Raw genomic sequence first — 19,163 nt, 5'->3', positions numbered from 1 at the left:
ACATACTAATTTAAATGGTTTTTCTTTTGTTAATCTGTATTTTGCTACAAGGGCGTCTCAGCCAAGAACCTAGAAGAGTAGAGGGGAAACTGTTTTTCCTCCCCTACAGTATGAGCTATTTTACTTAGTCCTCTCCTTTCCAAATGTTAAGATCCCCATTCTTCAAATCCGCTCTGCACTAGGGCATGCTGCCATCACCAGAGGTTCCCTTGGTTCTGAGTTAAAGGAGGGGGAGTTGATTGAGTTTTACTGGAAAACAAACACACTGATTTGTTTACGTACTGACCATGGCTGCTTCTGTGACATGACAGAGACCCAGTGGCCCACACAGAGTAAAATATCTACAGTTTGGGCCTTTACAGAAAAAGTCTGTCAACCCCTGAATTAAAATGAAACTTTGACTCCTGTTCCTAAACTGGTATGAAAATTTTGCTTTTCAATATCAGCTAATGTTGGTAGATGATGTGATGCCAAAAACAACTTATGGAAGCAACTCTACAGAGGGCCAAAATACTGCTGCTAAACACTAGGGACTCAGCATCTCCAAGGGTGGGTGGGGCCCAGGAATCCAGGTTTTAAGACGGTCTCTGGGTGACTCACATGCACGTGCAAGTTTGGGACTCGCTGGGCCCTCTGGTCTAGACCGGTGGTTCTGTCCAGATTCTGCCTCAGTAGTTTTGAAGTGGGGCCAAAGATTTTGCATTTCTAACAAGCTCCTGAGTGATGCTGATGTCGCTGGTCCAAGGGCCTTAGTTTCTTGCCTGTAAATTGGAGATGATGAAAATCTGTATCATCGGGTTGTTGTGAGTATTAAATGAAGTGATGAACATATATATCCTGCTCCCACCCCTCTCAAGCTGTGTCTGCTTGATCAAGGTACTCAATGTCTTGGTTCTTATAAGCAGGGATAATAATAAAAATACCCACTTCATAATAAGGTTGCGAAAGGAGTAAATGAGATAATATATGTAAAGTAGCTGGAACGGAGCCTGGAACATAGTAAATGCTGAGTAATGTAAGATACCATTATTATTACTATCATCATTGTTACATAAGCTGACTGATGCAAGCAGCTATTCCATCTGCATTAGTTTCCTCTCTATTTCCTCTTACCTGTCCTCTCATCCCTACGCCTCCCTCCAAATTCTGTTGATTTCTAACATGTCTAATTAGAGAACCTCTTCAGGCTGCTGATTCAGAAATGCCCAAACCCAGTCCAGAGCATGCCATATTAATGGGGACCCTGACCCCATTTGGACCATGGTATCAGGCCCACTGCCTGCCCACTCCCAGGCTGCCTATGGTAGAGTGACCCAGGGTAACATAGGAAGTGGCTTGCCTGTCCTTCCCATCTCATGGGGCACAGACGTTCTCAGGGTTCCTGGACAGTCTTACTTTGTAGCACATTAATCTATGTGGCACCAAGTTTACTTTTCTCGGGACACCATTAGGGACAATATATGGAAAACCTGAGAAGTCATTTCCCTTTGGCAGCACTGCCCTCCATAACAAAGCAAACGTTCCATGAAGGGTATCTGGATTTTGTTTTGGCTTCTCTTTGCTTCTTTGGGGTTTTAGTGCTGCCAGGAACTGCCTTCCAAGAACTGCTTGGGAAACCTTAATTTCTGGATTCAGGGTGGTGTTTATAGTTACATCTTTGCCTGAAATGACCAAATTAGGGCCAATCCTTTATACAAGGGTGCACTGGCCACCAGGAGTCCCTATTGGTCCTGTGGCTGCCTTATCTCCAGGCATGCAGAAGACATGGTCACCGGTCATGTGTGCCTTCCACGTACGAGAGCAAGACCGAGTGTGAGGTACATTTTCTTCTACAAGCCAGGTATTCAGTCTCTGCTAAACATCACCAGTATCAACAAATCCAATATAGATTCTATGTATGGATGATGAGCTCCACAGGACCTCAGCTTGTTTTGCTGTGAGAGGATTCTGTCCAAATAAACACATTGCTAGGACCAAGATTCCCAACCAACAGGACCTAGAATAAAAGGAAAAGATCTGGGTTATCTATAGAGAATAAGCAAATGAAACACAAAGTGGGGAGGGATACTAATTAATGATGCTGAGCACCTATTCTTTGCAGGAGCTGTGCTACTTGGAATCATTTAGTTTTCAAGAAAATTTGTGGTAAACATATATCCCTCCCTCCCTTCCTCCATCCCCTCTATCCGTCCCTCCTTCCTTCTCTTCTCCCTCTCTGAATAATTCAGTCAAAAAAAACATTTGACAGGACTTCCCTGGTGGTCCAGTGGTTAAGACTCTGCACTTCCACTGCAGGGGGTGTGGGTTCAATCCCTGTTAGGGAAGTTCCACATGCTGCACAGTGTGGCCAAAAAAAAAAAAAAAAAAAAAAAAAAAGCAAAGTCATTTGACAACCTCTCCTCCCCTCCTTTTCCCCTCCCTTCCCTTCCCTTGAAGGCAGAAGGGGCTGTAGAGGCAGCAGCACAGGGGCTGGGAAGCCAAGGAGGTAGCCACTGTGCTAGGGAGATTGGTCACATAGTGGGAATTGAGTGGGGGGAAAAAAAACGATATTGAGAATAATGGGAGCCAGGTTTCCTGCTGTTTGGAGAAGAGATTTGCAAGTATGGCAAGGGGGAAGGCTAGAAAAAACCCTGGTGTGCTAGACTGGAATTGAAGGTATTGGTGTGAACTCTTTTAGACAGTTAGCTAGCTAGCTATTGAGAGAGAGACAGTTATATGAGTGTGTGTACATGTATTTATACACACATATATAGATATAAATGTTTTGTAGATCTAGCCTCTCAGAGGGTCTACTGGTAATGACATACCAGTAGCAATGAGCACACTTACTGCCTAGATCTTAAGTTTTTAAATACTAAGGAGCGGGGGATTGGAAACAAGATGGTGGAGTAGAAGGCCCTTGAGCTCACCTCAAGGTCTCATGACAACATCAAGAACACAACCAACTGCTGAACAGCCATCAATAAAAGAGACTGGAACCTACTAAAAAAAATATTCTACATCCAAAGACATAAAAAAGAAACCAAATGAGACAGTAGGAGGGGCGCACGTGTGATCTAATCAAATGCTATACCTCCCGGATGAGCAACCTACAAACTGAAGAATAATTATATCACAGAAGTCTTCCCACAAGAGGAAGAGTTCTGAGCCCCATGTCAGGCTCCCCAGCCTGAAGGCCTGGCATGGGGAGGATGAACCCCCGGAGCATTTGGCTTTGAAGGTCAGTGGGGCTTGATCACAGGAGCTCCACAGGACTGGGGGAAACAGAGACTCTACTCTTGGAGGGTGCACACAAGGTCGCATATACACTGTGACCCAGGGCAAAAGCAGTGACTTCATAGGAGTCTGGGCCAGACCTACATGCTGGTCTCAGAGGGGGATGGGGGGGAGGGTGGCCATGGCTCTCTCTGGAGTCATAAAAGCCGGTGGCAGAAATATCAGAGAGTGTTCATCTACTTGAACTCTTGTTGGAGGCAAACATCTTGCTTGGGTAATTAGCACCAAGATCTGGCTCCATCCAGAGCCTGTAGGCTCCAGTGCCTCAGGCCAAACAACCAACAGGGTGGGAACACAACCTATCCATCAGCAGACAGTCTCCCTAAAGACTTCCTGAGCCCACAGCCACATTTAGACATGCCCTGAGACATGGCCATGCCCATCGGAGAGCCAAGAACCAGCTCCATCCACCAGTGGGCAGGCACTGACCCCTCCCACCAGGAAGCCTGCACAAGCCTCTAGACCAGCCTCATCCACCAGAGGGCAGACACCAGAAGCAAGAAAACTACAATCCAGCAGCCTGTGGAACTGAGTCTGCAAAGGCAAGTCAGAACCTACCCTGGGACCAGCTGGTCATTGGCCCTTAGATGACAAGAGGGGAGTGCACTGCTGGGACATATAGGACATCCCCTACAGACGGCCACTTTTCCAAGGTCGAAAAACATAACATTCCACATACATAAAAATACAAATAGAAATTGAGACAAAATGACATGGCAGAGGAATATGTTTCAGATGAAGGAACAAGATAAAACCCCAGAAGAACAACTAAGTGACATGGAGCTAGACAATCTACCCAAGAAAGAGTTCAGAGTAATGACTGTGAAGATGATCCAAGAACTTGGGAAAAGAATGGATGCACAGAGGGAGAAGTTACAAGAAGTTTTGAACAAAGAGTTAGAAAATACAGAGAGCAACCAAACCGAGTTGAAGAATACAATAACTGAAATGAAAAATACACTAGAAGGAATCAATAGCAGAATAAATGAGGCGGAAGAATGGGTAAGTCAGCTGGAAGACAGAGTGGTGGAAATCAGCCATGGAACCGAATAAAGAAAAAAGAATGAAAAGAAATGAGGACAATCTAAGAGACCTCTGGGACAATGACAAACACACCAACATTCACATTATAGGGGTCTCAGATGCAGAAGAGAGAAAGAAAGAGCCTGAGAAAATGCTGGAAGAGATAATAGCTGAAAACTTCCCTAACATGGGAAAGGAAACAGTCACCCAAGTCCAGGAAGCACAGAGAGTCCCAGGCAGGATAAACTCAAGGAGCAATACACTGAGACACAGTAATCAAATTGAAAAAAAATTAAAGATAAAGAGAAAACATTAAAGGCAACAAGGGAAAAGCAACAAATAACATACAAGGGAAACCCATAAGGTTACCAGCTGATTTTTCAGCAGAAAGTCTGCAGGCCAGAAGGGAGTGACATCATATATTTAAAGTGATGAAAGGGGAAAACCTATAACTAAGAATACTCTACCCAAGTAAGACTATCATTCAGATTTGATGGAGAAATCAAAAGCTTTACAGACAAGCTAAAGCTAAAAGAATTCAGCACCACCAAACCAGCTTTACAACAAATGCTAAAGGAACTTCTCTAGGTGGAAAAGGCTGCAACTAGAAACAAGAAAACTATGAGAAGACCTAAATAGACACTTCTCCAAAGTAGACATAAAGATTGCCAACAAACACATGAAAAGATGCTCAACATCACTAATCCTTAGAGAAATGCAAATCAAAACCATAATGAGGTATCACCTCACACCAGTCAGAATGGCCATCATCAAACTCTAGAAACAATAAATGCTGGAGAGGGTGTGGAGAAAAGGGAACCCTCTTGCACTGTTGATGGGAATGCAAATTGATAAAGCCACTATGGAGAACAGTATGGAGGTTCCTTAAAAAACTAAAAATAGAACTACCATATGACCAAGCAATCCCACTACTGGGCATATACCCTGAGAAAACCATAATTCAAAAAGATACACATACCACAATGTTCATTGCAGCACTATTTACAATAGCCAGGACACTGAAGCAACCTAAATGTCCATCGACAGATGAATGGCTAAAGAAGATGTGGCACATATATACAATGGAATATTACTCAGCCATAAAAAGGAACGAAATTGAGTTATTTGTAATGAGGTGGATGGACCTAGAGTCTGTGATACAGAGTGAAGTAAGTCAGAAAGAGAAGAACAAATACTGTGTGCTATCGCACATATATGGAAACTAAAAAAAAAACGGTACTGATGAACCTAGTGGCAGGGCAGGAATAAAGATGCAGACGTAGAGAACAGACATGAGGACACAGCAGGGGAAGGGGAACTGGGACGAAGTGAGAAAGTAGCATTGATATACATACACTACCAAATGTAAAATGGATGGCTAGTGGGAAGCTGCTGCATAGCACAGGGAGATCAGCTCAATGCTTTGTGACGACCTAGAGAGGTGGGAGGGAGGCTCAAGACAGAGGGGATATGGGGATATATGTATACATATAGCTGATTCACTTTGCTGCACAACAGAAACTAACACAACATTGTAAAGCAATTATACTCCAATAAAGATACAATAAAATAAAAAAGAGAAAACTATTAAATGGGAAAACTACCAGTAAAGGCAAACATACAGTAAAGGTAGGAAATCATCCACACACAAAAGTGATATATAAACCAGTAATCCTGAGAGAAGAAAAGTACAAATGCAGGATATCTGAAATGCATTTGAAATTGAGAGATCAGCAACTTAAAACAATTATGTATATATAGACTGCTATATCAAAACCTCATGGTAGCCACAAACCAAAAGGCTATAATAGATATACATACAAAAAAGAAAAAGGAACCTAAACACAGCACTAAAGATAGACATCAAATCACAAGAGAAGAGAACAAAAGAGGAAAGGAAGAAAAAAGACTTACAAAAACAAATCCAAAACATTAACAAAATGGCAATAAGAACATACATATTGATAATTACCTTAAATGTAGACAGATTAAATGCTCTATTTCCAAAAGACATAGACTGGATGAATGGATACAAGAACAAGACCTGTATATATGCTCTCTACAAGAGACCTGCTTCAGATCTAGAGACCCACAGAAACTGAAAGTGAGGGTATGGGAAAAGGTATTCCATGCAAATGGAAATCCAAAGAAAGCTGGAGTAGCAATACTCATATCAGACAAAATAGACTTTAAAATAAAAACTGTTACAAGAGTCAAAGAAGGACACTGCATAATGATAAAGGGATCAAATCAAGAAGAAGATAACAACAATTGGAAATATATGTGCACCCAACATAGGAGCACCTCAATATATACGGCAAATGTTAACAGACATAAAAGGAGAAACTGACAGTAGTAACACAATAACAGTGGGGGACTTTAACACCCCACTTACATCAGTGGACATATTATCCAGACTGAAAATCAATAAGGAAACACAGGCCTTAAATGACACATTAGACCAGATGGACTTAATTGATAGTTATAGAGCACTCCATCCAACAGCAGCAGAATACACATTCTTTTCAAGTGCACATGGAACATTCTCCAGTATAGATCACATGCTGCGCCACAAAACAAGCATTGGCAGATTTAAGAAAACTGAAATCAAGCATCTCTTCCAAATACAACATTATGAGATTAGAAATCAACTACAAGGGACTTCCCTGGTGGCACAGTGGATAGAACTCCACACTCCAGGGGGAGGCTGGGTTTGATCCCTGGTCAGGGAACTAGATCTCACAGGCATGCCGCAACTCAGAGTTCACATGCTGCAACTAAGGAGCCTGCGAGCTGCAACTATGAATCCTGTGAGCCGCAACTAAGATCTAGTGCAACCAAATAAATAAATATTTTTTAAAAAATCAACTACAGAGGGGCTTCTCTGGTGGCACAGTGGTTGAGAGTCTGCCTGCTGATGCAGGGAACATGGGTTCGCGCCCCGGTCTGGGAAGATCCTACATGCCGCAGAGCGGCTAGGCCCGTGAGCCATGGCCACTGAGCCTGCACGTCTGGAGCCTGTGCTCTGCAACGGAGAGGCCACAACAGTGAGAGGCCTGCGTACCACACACACACACACACAAAAATCAACTACAGAAAAAAACTGCAAAAAACACCAACACGTGGAGGCTAAACAACATGCTACTAAACAACCAATGGATCGCTGAAGAAGTCAAAGGAGAAACAGAATATCTAGAGACAAATAAAAATGAAAACATGACAATCCAAAACCTATGGGATGCAGCAAAAGCAGTTCCACAAGGGAAGTTTATAGCAACAAAAACTTACCTCAGGAAACAAGAAAAATCTCAAATAAACAACCTAACCTTAAACTTAAAGCAACTAGATAAAGAGGAACAACAAAACCTAAAGTTAATAGAAGGAAGGAAATCATAAAGATCAGAGCAGAAATAAATGAAATAGAAACGAAGAAAACAATAGCAAAGATCAATGAAACTAAAAGCTGTAGTGAGGTGGGTGGACCTAGAGACTGTCAAACAGAGTGAAGTAACTCAGAAAGAGAAGAATGAATACCGTATGCTAACACATATATATGGAATCTAAAAAAATGGTCATGGAGAACCTAGGGGCAAGATGGGAATAAAGACACAGACCTACTAGAGAATGGACTTGAGGATACGGGGAGGGGGAAGGGTAAGCTGGGACAAAGTAAGAGAGTGGCATGGACATATATACACTACCAAACGTAAAATAGATATCTAGTGGGAAGCAGCCGCATAGCAGAGGGAGATCAGCTCGGTGCTTTGTGACCACCTAGAGGGGTGGGATAGGGAGGGTGGGAGGGAGGGAGACGCAAGAGGGAAGAGATATGGGGACATATGTATAACTGATTCACCTTGTTATAAAGCAGAAACTAATACACCATTGTAAAGCAATTATACTCCAATAAAGATGTTAAAAAAAAAGAATCTAAAAGCTGATTCTTTGATAAGATAAACAAAATTCATAAACTTTTAGTCAGACTAATCAAGAAAAAAAAGGGAGGGGGGCCCAAATCAATAAAACTAGAAATGAAAAAGGAGAAGTTACAACCAACACCACAGAAATAAAAAGGACCATAAGAGATTACTACAGGCAACTATATGCCAAGAAAATGGATAACCTGGAGAAATGGACAAATTCTTAGAAAGGTACAATCACCCAAGACTGAACCAGGAAGAAAGAGAAAATATGAACAGACCAATTACAAGTACTAAAATTGAATCTGTGATTGAAAAACGCTCAACAAATGAAAGTCCAGGGCCAGATGGCTTCACAGGCGAATTCTATCAAACATTTAGAGAAGAGTTAACACCCATCCTTCTGAAAGTATTTCAAAAAATTGCAGATGAAGGAACACTTCTAAACTCACTCTATGAGGCCATGATCACCCTTATACCAAAACCAGACAAAGATACCACAAAAAAAGAAAATTACAGGCCAATATCACTGATGAACATAGACACAAAAAACCTCAACAAAATACTACCGAACCAAATCCAATGATACATTGAAAGGATCGTATACCTCATGGTATTTATCCCAGAGATGCAAAGATTTTTCAATATCTGCAAATCAATCAGTGTGATATATCACATTAACAAATTGAAGAATAAAAATCATATGATCATCTTAATAGATGCAGAAAAAGCTTCTTATAAAGTTCAATATCCATTTATGATAAAAACTCTCCAGAAAGTGGGCATAGATGGAACCTACCTCAACACAATAAAGGCCATATATGACAAACTCACAGCTAACATCATACTCAATGGTGAAAAGCTGAAACCATTCTCTCAAAAATCAGAAAGAAGACAAGGATGTCCACTCTTGCCACTTTTATTTAACATAGTTTTGGAAGTCCTAGCCACAGCAATCAGAGAAGAAAAAGAAATAAGAGGAATCTATATTGGAAAAGAAGAAGTAAAACTGTCACAGTTTGCAGATGACATGATACTACACATAGAAAACCTAAACACATTACCAGAAAACTCCTAGAGCTCAACAATGAATTCGATAAAGTTGCATGATACAAGATTAATATACAAATCTGTTGCATTTCAATACATTAGCAACAACAGATTAGAAAGAGAAATTAACAAAACAATCCCATGTACCACTGCATCAAAAAGAACAAAATACCTAGGAATAAACCTATTTAAGGAGGCAAAAGACCTGTACTCCAAAAACTATAAGATGCTGATGAAAGAAATTGAAGATGACACAAACGGAAAGATATACTATGTTCTTGGATTGGAAGAATCAATATTGTCAAAATGACTATACTACCCAAGGCAATCTGCAGATTCAATGCAATCCTTATCAAATTACCAATGGCACTTTTCATAGAACTAGAACAAAAAATTTTTTAAAATTTGTATGGAAACATAAAAGACCCTGAATAGCCACAGCAATCTTGACAGAGAAAAATGGAGCTGGAGGAATCAGGTTCCCTGACTTTACACTATATTACAAAGCTATGATAATCAAAACAGTATGGTACTGGCACAAAAACAGGAATATAGATCAATGGTACAGGATAGAAAGCCCAGAAATAAACCCACACACCTATGGTCAACGAATCTACAACAAACGGGACAAGAATATACAATGGAGAAAAGACAGTCTCTTCAGTAAGTGGTAATGGGAAAACTGGACAGCTACATGTAAAAGAATGAAATTAGAACATTCTCCAATACCATACACAAAAACAAACTCAAAATGGATTAAAGACCTGACTGTAAAACAAGATATTATAAAACTCCTAGAAGAGGGGCTTCCCTGGTGGTGCAGTGGTTAAGAATCCGCCTGCCAATGCAGGGAACATGGGTTCGATCCCTGGCCCGGGAGGATCCCACATGCCACGGAGCAACTAAGCCCATGCGCCACAACTACTGAGCCTGCGCTCTAGAGCCTGTGAGCCACAACTACTGAGTCCGCATGTCACAACTACAGAAGCCCACGCACCTATAGCCTATGCTATGCAACAAGAGAAGCCATGACAATGAGAAGCCTGCACACTGCAATGAAGAGTAGCCCCTGCTTGCCACAAATAGAGAAAACCTGCACACAGCAATGAAGACCCAACACAGCCAAAAATAAAAACAAATAAAGTAATTAATTAAAAAAAAACTCCTAGAAGAAAACATAGGCAGAACACTCTTTGACATAAATCACAGCAATATCTTTTTGGATCCATCTCCTGGAGTAATGGAAATAAAAACAAAAATAAACCAATAGGACCTAATTAAACTTAAAAGCTTTTGCATAGCAAAGGAAACCATAAACAAAACAAAAAGACAACCTACAGAATGGGAGAAAATATTTGGAAACGATGCAACCAACAAGGGATTAATCTCCAAAATATACAAACAGCTCATACAGATCAATATCAAAAACAAACAAACAACCCAATCAAAAAATGGGCAGAAGATCTAAATAGACATCTCCAAAAAAGACATACAGATGGCCAAAAGGCACATGAAAAGATGTTCAACATCGCTAACTATTAGAGAAATGAAAATCAAAACTACAATTAGGTATCACCGGGCAGAATGGCCATCTTCAAAAAGTCTACAAATAATAAATGCTGGAGAGGGTGTGGAGAAAAAGGAACTCTCCTACAGTGTTGGTGGGAATGTAAATTGGTACAGCCACTATGGAGAGCAGTATGGATGTTCTTTAAAAAACTAAAAATAGAGCTACCACATGATCCTGCAATCCCACTCCTGGGCATATACTCGGAGAAAACCATAATTTGAAAAGATATTTGCACCCCAGTGTTCACAGCAGCACTGTTTACAAGACATGGAAGCAACCTAAATGTCCATCGACAGATGAATGAATAAAGAAGGTGTGGTGTGTGTGTATATATATATATATATATATATATATACACACATATATATATATAATGGAATATTACTCAGCCATAGAAAAAAGAATGAAATAATGTCATTTGCTGCAACATGTATGGACCTAGAGATTCACTTCATACTAAGTGAAGTAAGCCAGACAGAGAAAAACAAATATCATATGATATGGCTTATATGTGGAACCTAAAATAAAATGATACAAATGAATTTATATACAAAACAGAAACAGACCCACAGACATAGAAAACAAACTTTTGGTTACCAAAGGGGAAAGAGGAGGGGGAGGGATAAATTAGGAGTTTGGGATTAACATATACATACTACTATATATGAAATAGATAACCAACAAGGACCTACTGTTCAGCACAGGGAACTATACTCGATATCTTGTAAAAACCTATAATGGAAGAGAATGTTAAAAAAAAAAGAAGAATATATAACTGAATCACTTTACTGTATACCTGAAACTAACACAACATTGCAAATCAACTATATTTCAATAAAAATTAAAAAAAAAAAACACTAAGAGGAACCAGGGCTACTTGGGGGAATGGTTGATTCCAGGTCTGGGGCAGGGAAGGAACATGATGAGCCTGGACACCAGAATGTAAGAAAATGCTCAAAGAATGATAGGGTCACATCAAAAGAGTAAAGGAGTCAACTTGTAGGGGATTTTATCAGCCAAATGTGGGACAATTTGAGGATTAAAATAAATAACAGATTACAAGCCACTGAATGAAACAGGAATTCACAAATCCATACTGATATACATGAATAAACGAATGAATGAGGAGGAGGGAAGAGCTCTTCCTTATAGTAGAATGACAACTACTACATGTAGAAGAAATGATGGAAACAGAAAATCACAATCAGACAACCGTCATGATGGTAGTTAATTCATGTGGGAATCACCAATAGATGTAAAAGTTGGTGCATGCGGGTTTAACATATAGGGTATTGGTATAGTTTTGGGAGTATCTCCCCACAAAATACTTATAAATTACAAAGGGAAAAATAATGACTTTATGGTGTAGAAAACTGACAGGCACTAACTTGCCAGATGATTGAGGTTGGCATCACCAGGGGTGGGATAAGTTAACACAGAGTTGCTTCCTGAAGTCATCCATGGAAAACAGCACAGCATCTTCTGCAGCATTCCCACCTGCGTCTGGTTGTGAGGAAACCTCAGAATGACCCTCGTTGACAGAAATCTTACAGAATGAAAAGCTTGTACCCTTTAAAACTGTTAATGTTGTGAAACAGAGGGAAAGACTGAGGAAAATGTTCCAGGTTGAAGGAAACTAACAAGATGCAAAACTCAGTGATTCTGGATGGGATGCTGAACCAGAAAGGAAAATGACACATTGAAACACTTTTTGAAATTTGAAAGGGCCTGTGGGTTGAACAGCAGTGTCCAAGCCATGGTGGTTTCTTGTTTTGGATGGATGAATTAGCATGAGTTAGAGTCCTTATTTGGGGGCAGGGTGGAATTGAGTATACTGTCTTTAACCTGCTCTCAAATGATTCATAAAAAAGAATGAGGGGGAGTGGTGTGCAAAGGTTAAGAGAGAGAGAAAGAATTACAAAAGATAGTATAAATGTGGTAAAATGTTGAAAACTGAAAATTTGGCGGGGGAGAAGATATGGGAGCTCTTTGTACTGACAAGAGGTGAAGTAACAGGCAAAGGAGCCATGATTGGTGGGTAATTTAGTAATATGTACAAATTTTGAGAAAAATATAACGTACCAAAAACTGACCAAGAAGAAATAGACAGTCTGAGTAGTCCTTTAACCAATAAAGAAATTGAATTAGTAGTGAAATATTTTTCCATTTAGAAGACACTAGGCTCAAATGGCTTTTCCAAGAGAATTTTAATAAACGTTCAAGGAACAAATAATTCCAATCTTACACAACTTCTTCCTGAGAAAAGAAAAATAGGAAACACTACCCAACTCATTTAAGAGGTTGCCCTAATCAAGATATCAAAACCAGAGACCACGGTAAATTACACACTAAGCTCACTCATGAACACAGATTCAAAAATCTTAATAGGATATTAGAAATTTTAATCCAGCAGTGAATAAAATAATAACCCATAATGACCAGGATGGGTCTACCAAAGGAACACAAGGCTGGTTTAACATTAAGTAATCTTTTAGTACAATTCACCACATTAATTGATTAAGGGAGAAAAAGTATAGGATCATATTATTAGATGCAGAGAATGCATTTGATAAAACTCAACATCCATTCATGATAATAATTCTCAGCAAGACAGTAGAGAAAGGACCTTTCTTAAGCTGATTAGAGGCATACCGTGAGCATTTAATAAAGTTCAACATCTGATTAAAAAAAAATAAATAGAAGTGAATTTGCATAATATGATAAAGGAAAGCTATCAAAAGCCTACAGCAAAAACCATACTTTAAAGTTTAACATTAAAATAGTTTCCTCTAAAATCAGGAACAAGAAAAGATGCCTGTGCCTTTATCTCTACTCAACATTTCCCTAGCGATTCTAAAGTGCAGTAAGACAAGAAAATGATATAAAAGGTTTGAAGATTCGAAAGATACAAATAAAATTTTCATTATTTATAGATAATATAGGTTCAGTCTAGAAAACAAAAGAAACTAAAAATAAATAGTATTAGAATTAATAAAATTTAGCAAGATTGCTTAATATAAGATTAATATATAAAAATCACTTGCATTTCTATATATTAGGCACAAATACAACTTTTAAAAAGATGTTATTTATAATAGCAACAAAACATAAGATTAAATCATAAAATATATGCAGAATCTTTATGGAGAAAAATTTTAAAACCTTTTGAAAAACCCAATATACAAAGTTAACACAGATACACCATGTTCAGGGATGGGAAGCCTCTATATCTCAAACTGATCTATAAATTCAACGCCCTTCCAATCAACATGTCAGAGGAACTTTTTGAGGAATGTGACACTATGATTCTAAAACTTACATGGCAGATTAAAGGGTCAAGAATAACCAAGAGGGACTTCCCTGGTGGTCCAGTGGTTAAGACTCCACACTCCCAATGCAGGGGGCCTGGGTTTAATCCCTGGTTGGGGAACTAGATCCTGCATGCATGCTGCAACTAAGAGTCCACACACCACAGCTAAGAAGTCCGCATGCCGCAACTAAGAAGCCCGCATGCCGCAACTAAGAAGCCTGCATGCCACAACTAAAGATCTCACATGCTGTAACGAAGATCCTGCACGCCGCAACTAAGACCCGGCACAGCCTAAATAAATAAATAAATATTTTTTAAAACATTAAAAAAAAGAGAGAGAATAACCAAGATATTCCTGAAGAAAATAAGGTGTTTGGGGCGGGTGGTAAGGGGTCAGAGGTGTAATCAACCAATGATATACAATATAGAACCCAGAAACAGACTCATGTGTATATGGAAATCTGATACATGACAGAGGTGACACTGTCGATCAATGAGAAAATAGTGCTGGGATAACTGATTATCCAAGTGGAAAAAAAACTGGATTCCTACCTTACATCATACAGAAAAATAAATTCTAGATGAATGAGGATACAAATATAAAAGGAAAAATGTATGGCTTTTAGAGGAAATATAAAAGTTATTTTTAAAAAATGGAGGTATAACTGACATAGGAAAATTAAAAAAAATTTATAACCTTGGGTAGAAAATGCTTTTTAAAAAGATACAAAACCCATTTAAGAAAATTATTTGTATATTTAGCACATTAAAGAACTATGCACTGAAAAACATTATTAAGTGAAAAAGCAAGTGACAAATGGGGAGAAGATATTTACCGTACACATACCCAACTGAGAATGAATATCCAGGATGTATAAAAAATGCTTACAAATGAATAAGAAATAACTACCAAATAGAAAATGGTTAACAGGTATTTCATAGAGAGGACACACGTATAGCCAATCTATCTAAGTAGAAATCAGGGGGAATCACAACCACAAGATATCATTTTATGCCAACCAGATTGGTAAACATTAAAAGTTTGACAATACCAAGAATTAGTGGGGATATACAGCTATGTAAATTGGCCCAATCTCTCTGGAAAAATTTTCAGCATTATCGGGGAAACTTGACAACAACAACTCAAGAATTCTACTCCTAAGTGTAGTCCCTAAAGAAACTCTTCCATATGAACATAAGGAACATATATAAAAATGTTTAAAGCAGCATTGCTTGCAATAGCAAAAAGCTGGAGATAGTGCAAATGTCTTTTGACTCAAATATGGATAAATAAATTGTGGTATATAGCTACAATGAAATACTATACAGCAGTGACAATTAATGAACCACAGTCATACCCATCAACACTGAAAATTCTCTCTTTAATCCTTTACAAAATAATGTACTTTCATAATGTTGGCTTTTGCTTTCTGAGTCTCGGAGAAGTTTTTGTGTCTCACTATTTTTAAGTATTTCAAGTTGTGATAGCGCAAGTTGGTGATGGAAAACAGGCTCTGAGTCACTGGTGGAGGGAGTGGCTTCATTTTGAGTCATGCCTAGGACACTTATAAAATAATAAATTGCACTGGGCACAAGTCCACAATGCCAGATACTTCTCAGATTTTCCAGGGGCCACTTCCTCCTATCTTCAATTTTCCCACAACTACAGTTCTACCTCTTAATGTCTTCATTGTGTTTAATAAGAAGCAGAACGTTCCTGTGGTGGTCCCTGGCACTAAGTTCCCCAGGACTGGCCAATCTTTGAGGATAATAACAATCTGGACCGCCCAGCTCCCACCCCGTTTGTCTCCCAAATTCTCCAAGACCTTGACCACGACAGATTGGGCAGGTTTCCATTTCAATTCTCCTTCGCTCTCTGACCAAAACTCTCACGTATGCGAAACCCTCATCACCCTCTGAGAGTCTGCGCAACTTGGGACTCCGAGCCAAGACATCCTCAAGCGACCAGATTTCAGCAAAACCTACGAACACAGTCAAATACAAGTGTCAAATGATTTATTGGGTTGTGTTTCCTACCCACACGGTCGCCGCCGGAGGAGCAGCCTTGTGTCGCCTCATCCACGCCTCGCCGTGACGTCACACAGGGCGCCGGGAAATGGCCGCCGGGCTCCTACGTCATTCGGTCGCGCAGAGTTGGCTGTTGCTATACAGTTGCTGGGAGGAGGCGACAAGTGGGGTAGCGGGGGCAAAGATCATGCAGGACAGCGAGAGGTTTCCTGGGCAGCAGAGGCCGCTGGGCTGGCGATGAAAGAAGCAGGGCAGATGCAAAATCTGGAGAGCGAGGGGGCCGGACGGTCAGTCAGCACCCAGACTGGCAGCATGACCGGTGAGTGCCCCGAATCCTCCCGCCACTCGCCTTTCGCTCTCCTCTGTGCGTCTCCCGCCGTTTCACTCTGGGTTCCCTGCCTGGCCGTCTTCGCCTGCGTTTCTGCTCCTGGGTGTCCCATCCCCGCCCTGGGCGCGTCCCCACCTCGGTCACTGGAATCCCTTGGCCCGGCTGCACTGGCTTTTGAAGTTGCGCTCACTACTCCCCTTTACTTTTCCTCCCAGGACCTGGAGCTGGGATCGACGAGCCTGCAAATTCCCCAAACTGTGTTTTTTATTCGATTTCAAAATTAACCGCACGCGACGCTTTCCTATATTTCAACTGCTTTTCCTTCTAAGGTCACCGTATATTTAGGTCTGGGTTCTAACCACTGCCCTTGTTGCAACGCTTCATCACAGTCCAAAGTAAAGGTTGCTCCACGATGATCTCAGATGCAAGGACTTTTCATAACTTTTTTTGGAGTGTTACCATAGCTACGTGTATCAGCTGTACTATTTTTTTCTGCTGGGTGAAAGAGGGCCCAACTTTGGAAAGTGCTGGAAGACGTTGCCGGCAAGGAGGTTGAAATCAGTCTCCTGATAAGAAAGTGCTTTGATTCTCTTGCACACGAATCCTTTTTCTCTGCCTCCTGCTAAAACAGCTGAGCTAAGGCTGCAGCACCCAAGTGGCATTGAGCTTAGTTCTTATTTTCATCATTAGTAAAATGTTAAAGTGTTTGCCCTCTCTTTTGCAGGTGAAATACCAAGGCTTTCTAAAGTCAACCTTTTCACTCTGCTCAGTCTCTGGATGGAGCTCTTCCCTTCAGTCAAAAGTCAAAGACAAAAGTCTCAGGTATAATTTGTTTCCTTGGACAGTTTTTCCCCTTAGACAAGCGGTGGTCTAAAATTTGATTTTATTGCTCTAGTTTCGGTCACACTTAAACTCAACAAGGCTTCAAATTTGCAAAATACCTTCATGGTTTAGTGTGATACTTGTAATTCATAGCTGTGATAGTTTCTCTTTCCAGTCTAAAAGTAGAATATGTAGTTACCCTCTCAGACTGCCATCTGTATTTTCTTTGGTCAGGTGTCTGTTAAGGTCTTTGGCCCATTTTTTAATCAGGTTGTTTGTTTTCTTACTGTTGAGTTTTAAGAGTTCTTTATATATTTTGGAGAACAGTCTTTTATCAGATGTGTCTTTTATGATATTTTCTCCTAGTCTGTGACTTGTCTTCTCATTCTCCTGACATTGTCCTTTGCAGAGAAGTTTTTAATTTTAATGAAGTCCAGCTTATCATTGATTTCTTTCATGCATCATGCCTTTGGTGTTGTAATTAAAAAGTCATCGCCATACTCAAGATCACCTAGGTTTTCTCCTATGGTTATCTTCTAGGAGTGTTATAGTTTTGTATTTTACATTTAGGTCTATGACGCATTTTGAGCTTTTGTGAAGGGTGTAAGGTCTGTGTGTAGATAAGGAATTCACTTTTCATGATACAATGATATCTCTTGGAGTAGTTTTTTCCCAATACCTATGTAAAATGTTTTATAAATAATAAAACATTATTTAAAATGTTATGCATTTTTATTCCCTATTTTTCAACCACTCCCTTAACCCCCACCCTGGCTCCACATATTATTAATGGCTTTGAGAAAGTTCTTCATTTTCTTCATGGATTTTGAAGTCCTTTATTCTTCCTAGTTATTAACAGCTTAGTATTATTTTATGAAAGTAGAAGACTTCTAAGCTGTTGGGTTTCTTTTTTTTGGTTTGTTTTGGTTTTTGCTGATGAAATTTCTCTTGAAGAGACAGATTAGAAGCAAATGTTTAGAGATTTAAGCCTTTTAAAAGTGCATTTAAAAAGCTGGGCTTTGCAGTGGAGTGTTATTCAACCACGGGAAGGAAAGACATCCTGCCATTTGCAGCACTGTAAATGGACCTTGAGCACATTATGCCAAATGAGATAAGTCAGACAGAGAAAGACAAGTACTGTATGATCTCACTTATATGTAGAATCTAGAAAAGCCAAACTCAGAGAGAGTAAAATGGTGGTTACCATGAGCTGGGGCGGGGGGACAGATGTTGTTTAAGGGTACAAACTTATCAGTAGTAAGTAAGCCCTGGAGATCTAATGCACAGTGCAGTGAATGTAGAAAACAATATTGTATTATAATCATCAAACATGCTAAGAGATAGAGGTGCTAATTATTATTATTGTTATTATTTTATTTTTTATTTTTTTTGCTGCACTGGATCTTAGTTGCAGCACGTGGACTTGCTGGTTGTGGCATGCGAGCTCCTAGTTGCGGCATGTGGGATCTAGTTCCCTGACCAGGGATTGAGCCTGGGTCGCCTGCATTGAGAGCGTGGAGTCTTACCCACTGGACCACCAGCGAAGTCCCTAGAGGTGCTAATTATTGCTACAATGGCAATCATATTACAATATATAAATGTATCAAATTAATGTATTATACACCTTAATTTTGCACAATGTTATATGTCAAGTATATTTCAGTTAAAAATAAATTAATTAGGGCTTCCCTGGTGGTGCAGTGGTTGAGAGTCCGCCTGCCGATGCAGGGGACACGGGTTCGTGCCCCGGTTCAGGAAGATCCCACATGTCGCGGAGCGGCTAGGCCCGTGAGCCGTGGCTGTGGCCGCTGAGCCTGTGCATCCGGAGCCTGTGCT

General features: G+C 40.0%; 2 protein-coding genes across 3 annotated transcripts in view; both read left to right on the top strand.

The window, feature by feature from the left end:
• MLNR (motilin receptor) overlaps positions 1-16,244 on the top strand; it is a gene marked incomplete at both ends in the record, with an annotated part of 31,173 nt that extends 14,929 nt beyond the window's left edge. Inside the window, 1 exon segment of the mRNA XM_082859792.1 lies at positions 15,990-16,244. Within this exon segment, the coding sequence (XP_082715918.1) occupies positions 15,990-16,244 (255 nt within the window).
• An 85-nt stretch (positions 16,245-16,329) lies between these two features.
• CDADC1 (cytidine and dCMP deaminase domain containing 1) overlaps positions 16,330-19,163 on the top strand; it is a 40,663-nt gene continuing 37,829 nt past the window's right edge. For both annotated transcript variants that reach the window (XM_082859644.1, XM_082859643.1), the window contains exons 1-2: positions 16,330-16,496; positions 17,230-17,327. In XM_082859644.1, coding sequence (XP_082715770.1) covers positions 16,415-16,496; positions 17,230-17,327 — 180 coding nt within the window. In that variant the 5' untranslated portion in view covers positions 16,330-16,414. The remainder of the gene's footprint in view (positions 16,497-17,229; positions 17,328-19,163) is intronic.

Source organism: Leucopleurus acutus, assembly GCF_964270905.1.
Source record: "Leucopleurus acutus genome assembly, chromosome: 18".
NCBI classification, from domain to species: Eukaryota; Metazoa; Chordata; class Mammalia; order Artiodactyla; family Delphinidae; genus Leucopleurus; species Leucopleurus acutus.
This window is presented reverse-complemented; position numbering and strand designations above follow the sequence as displayed.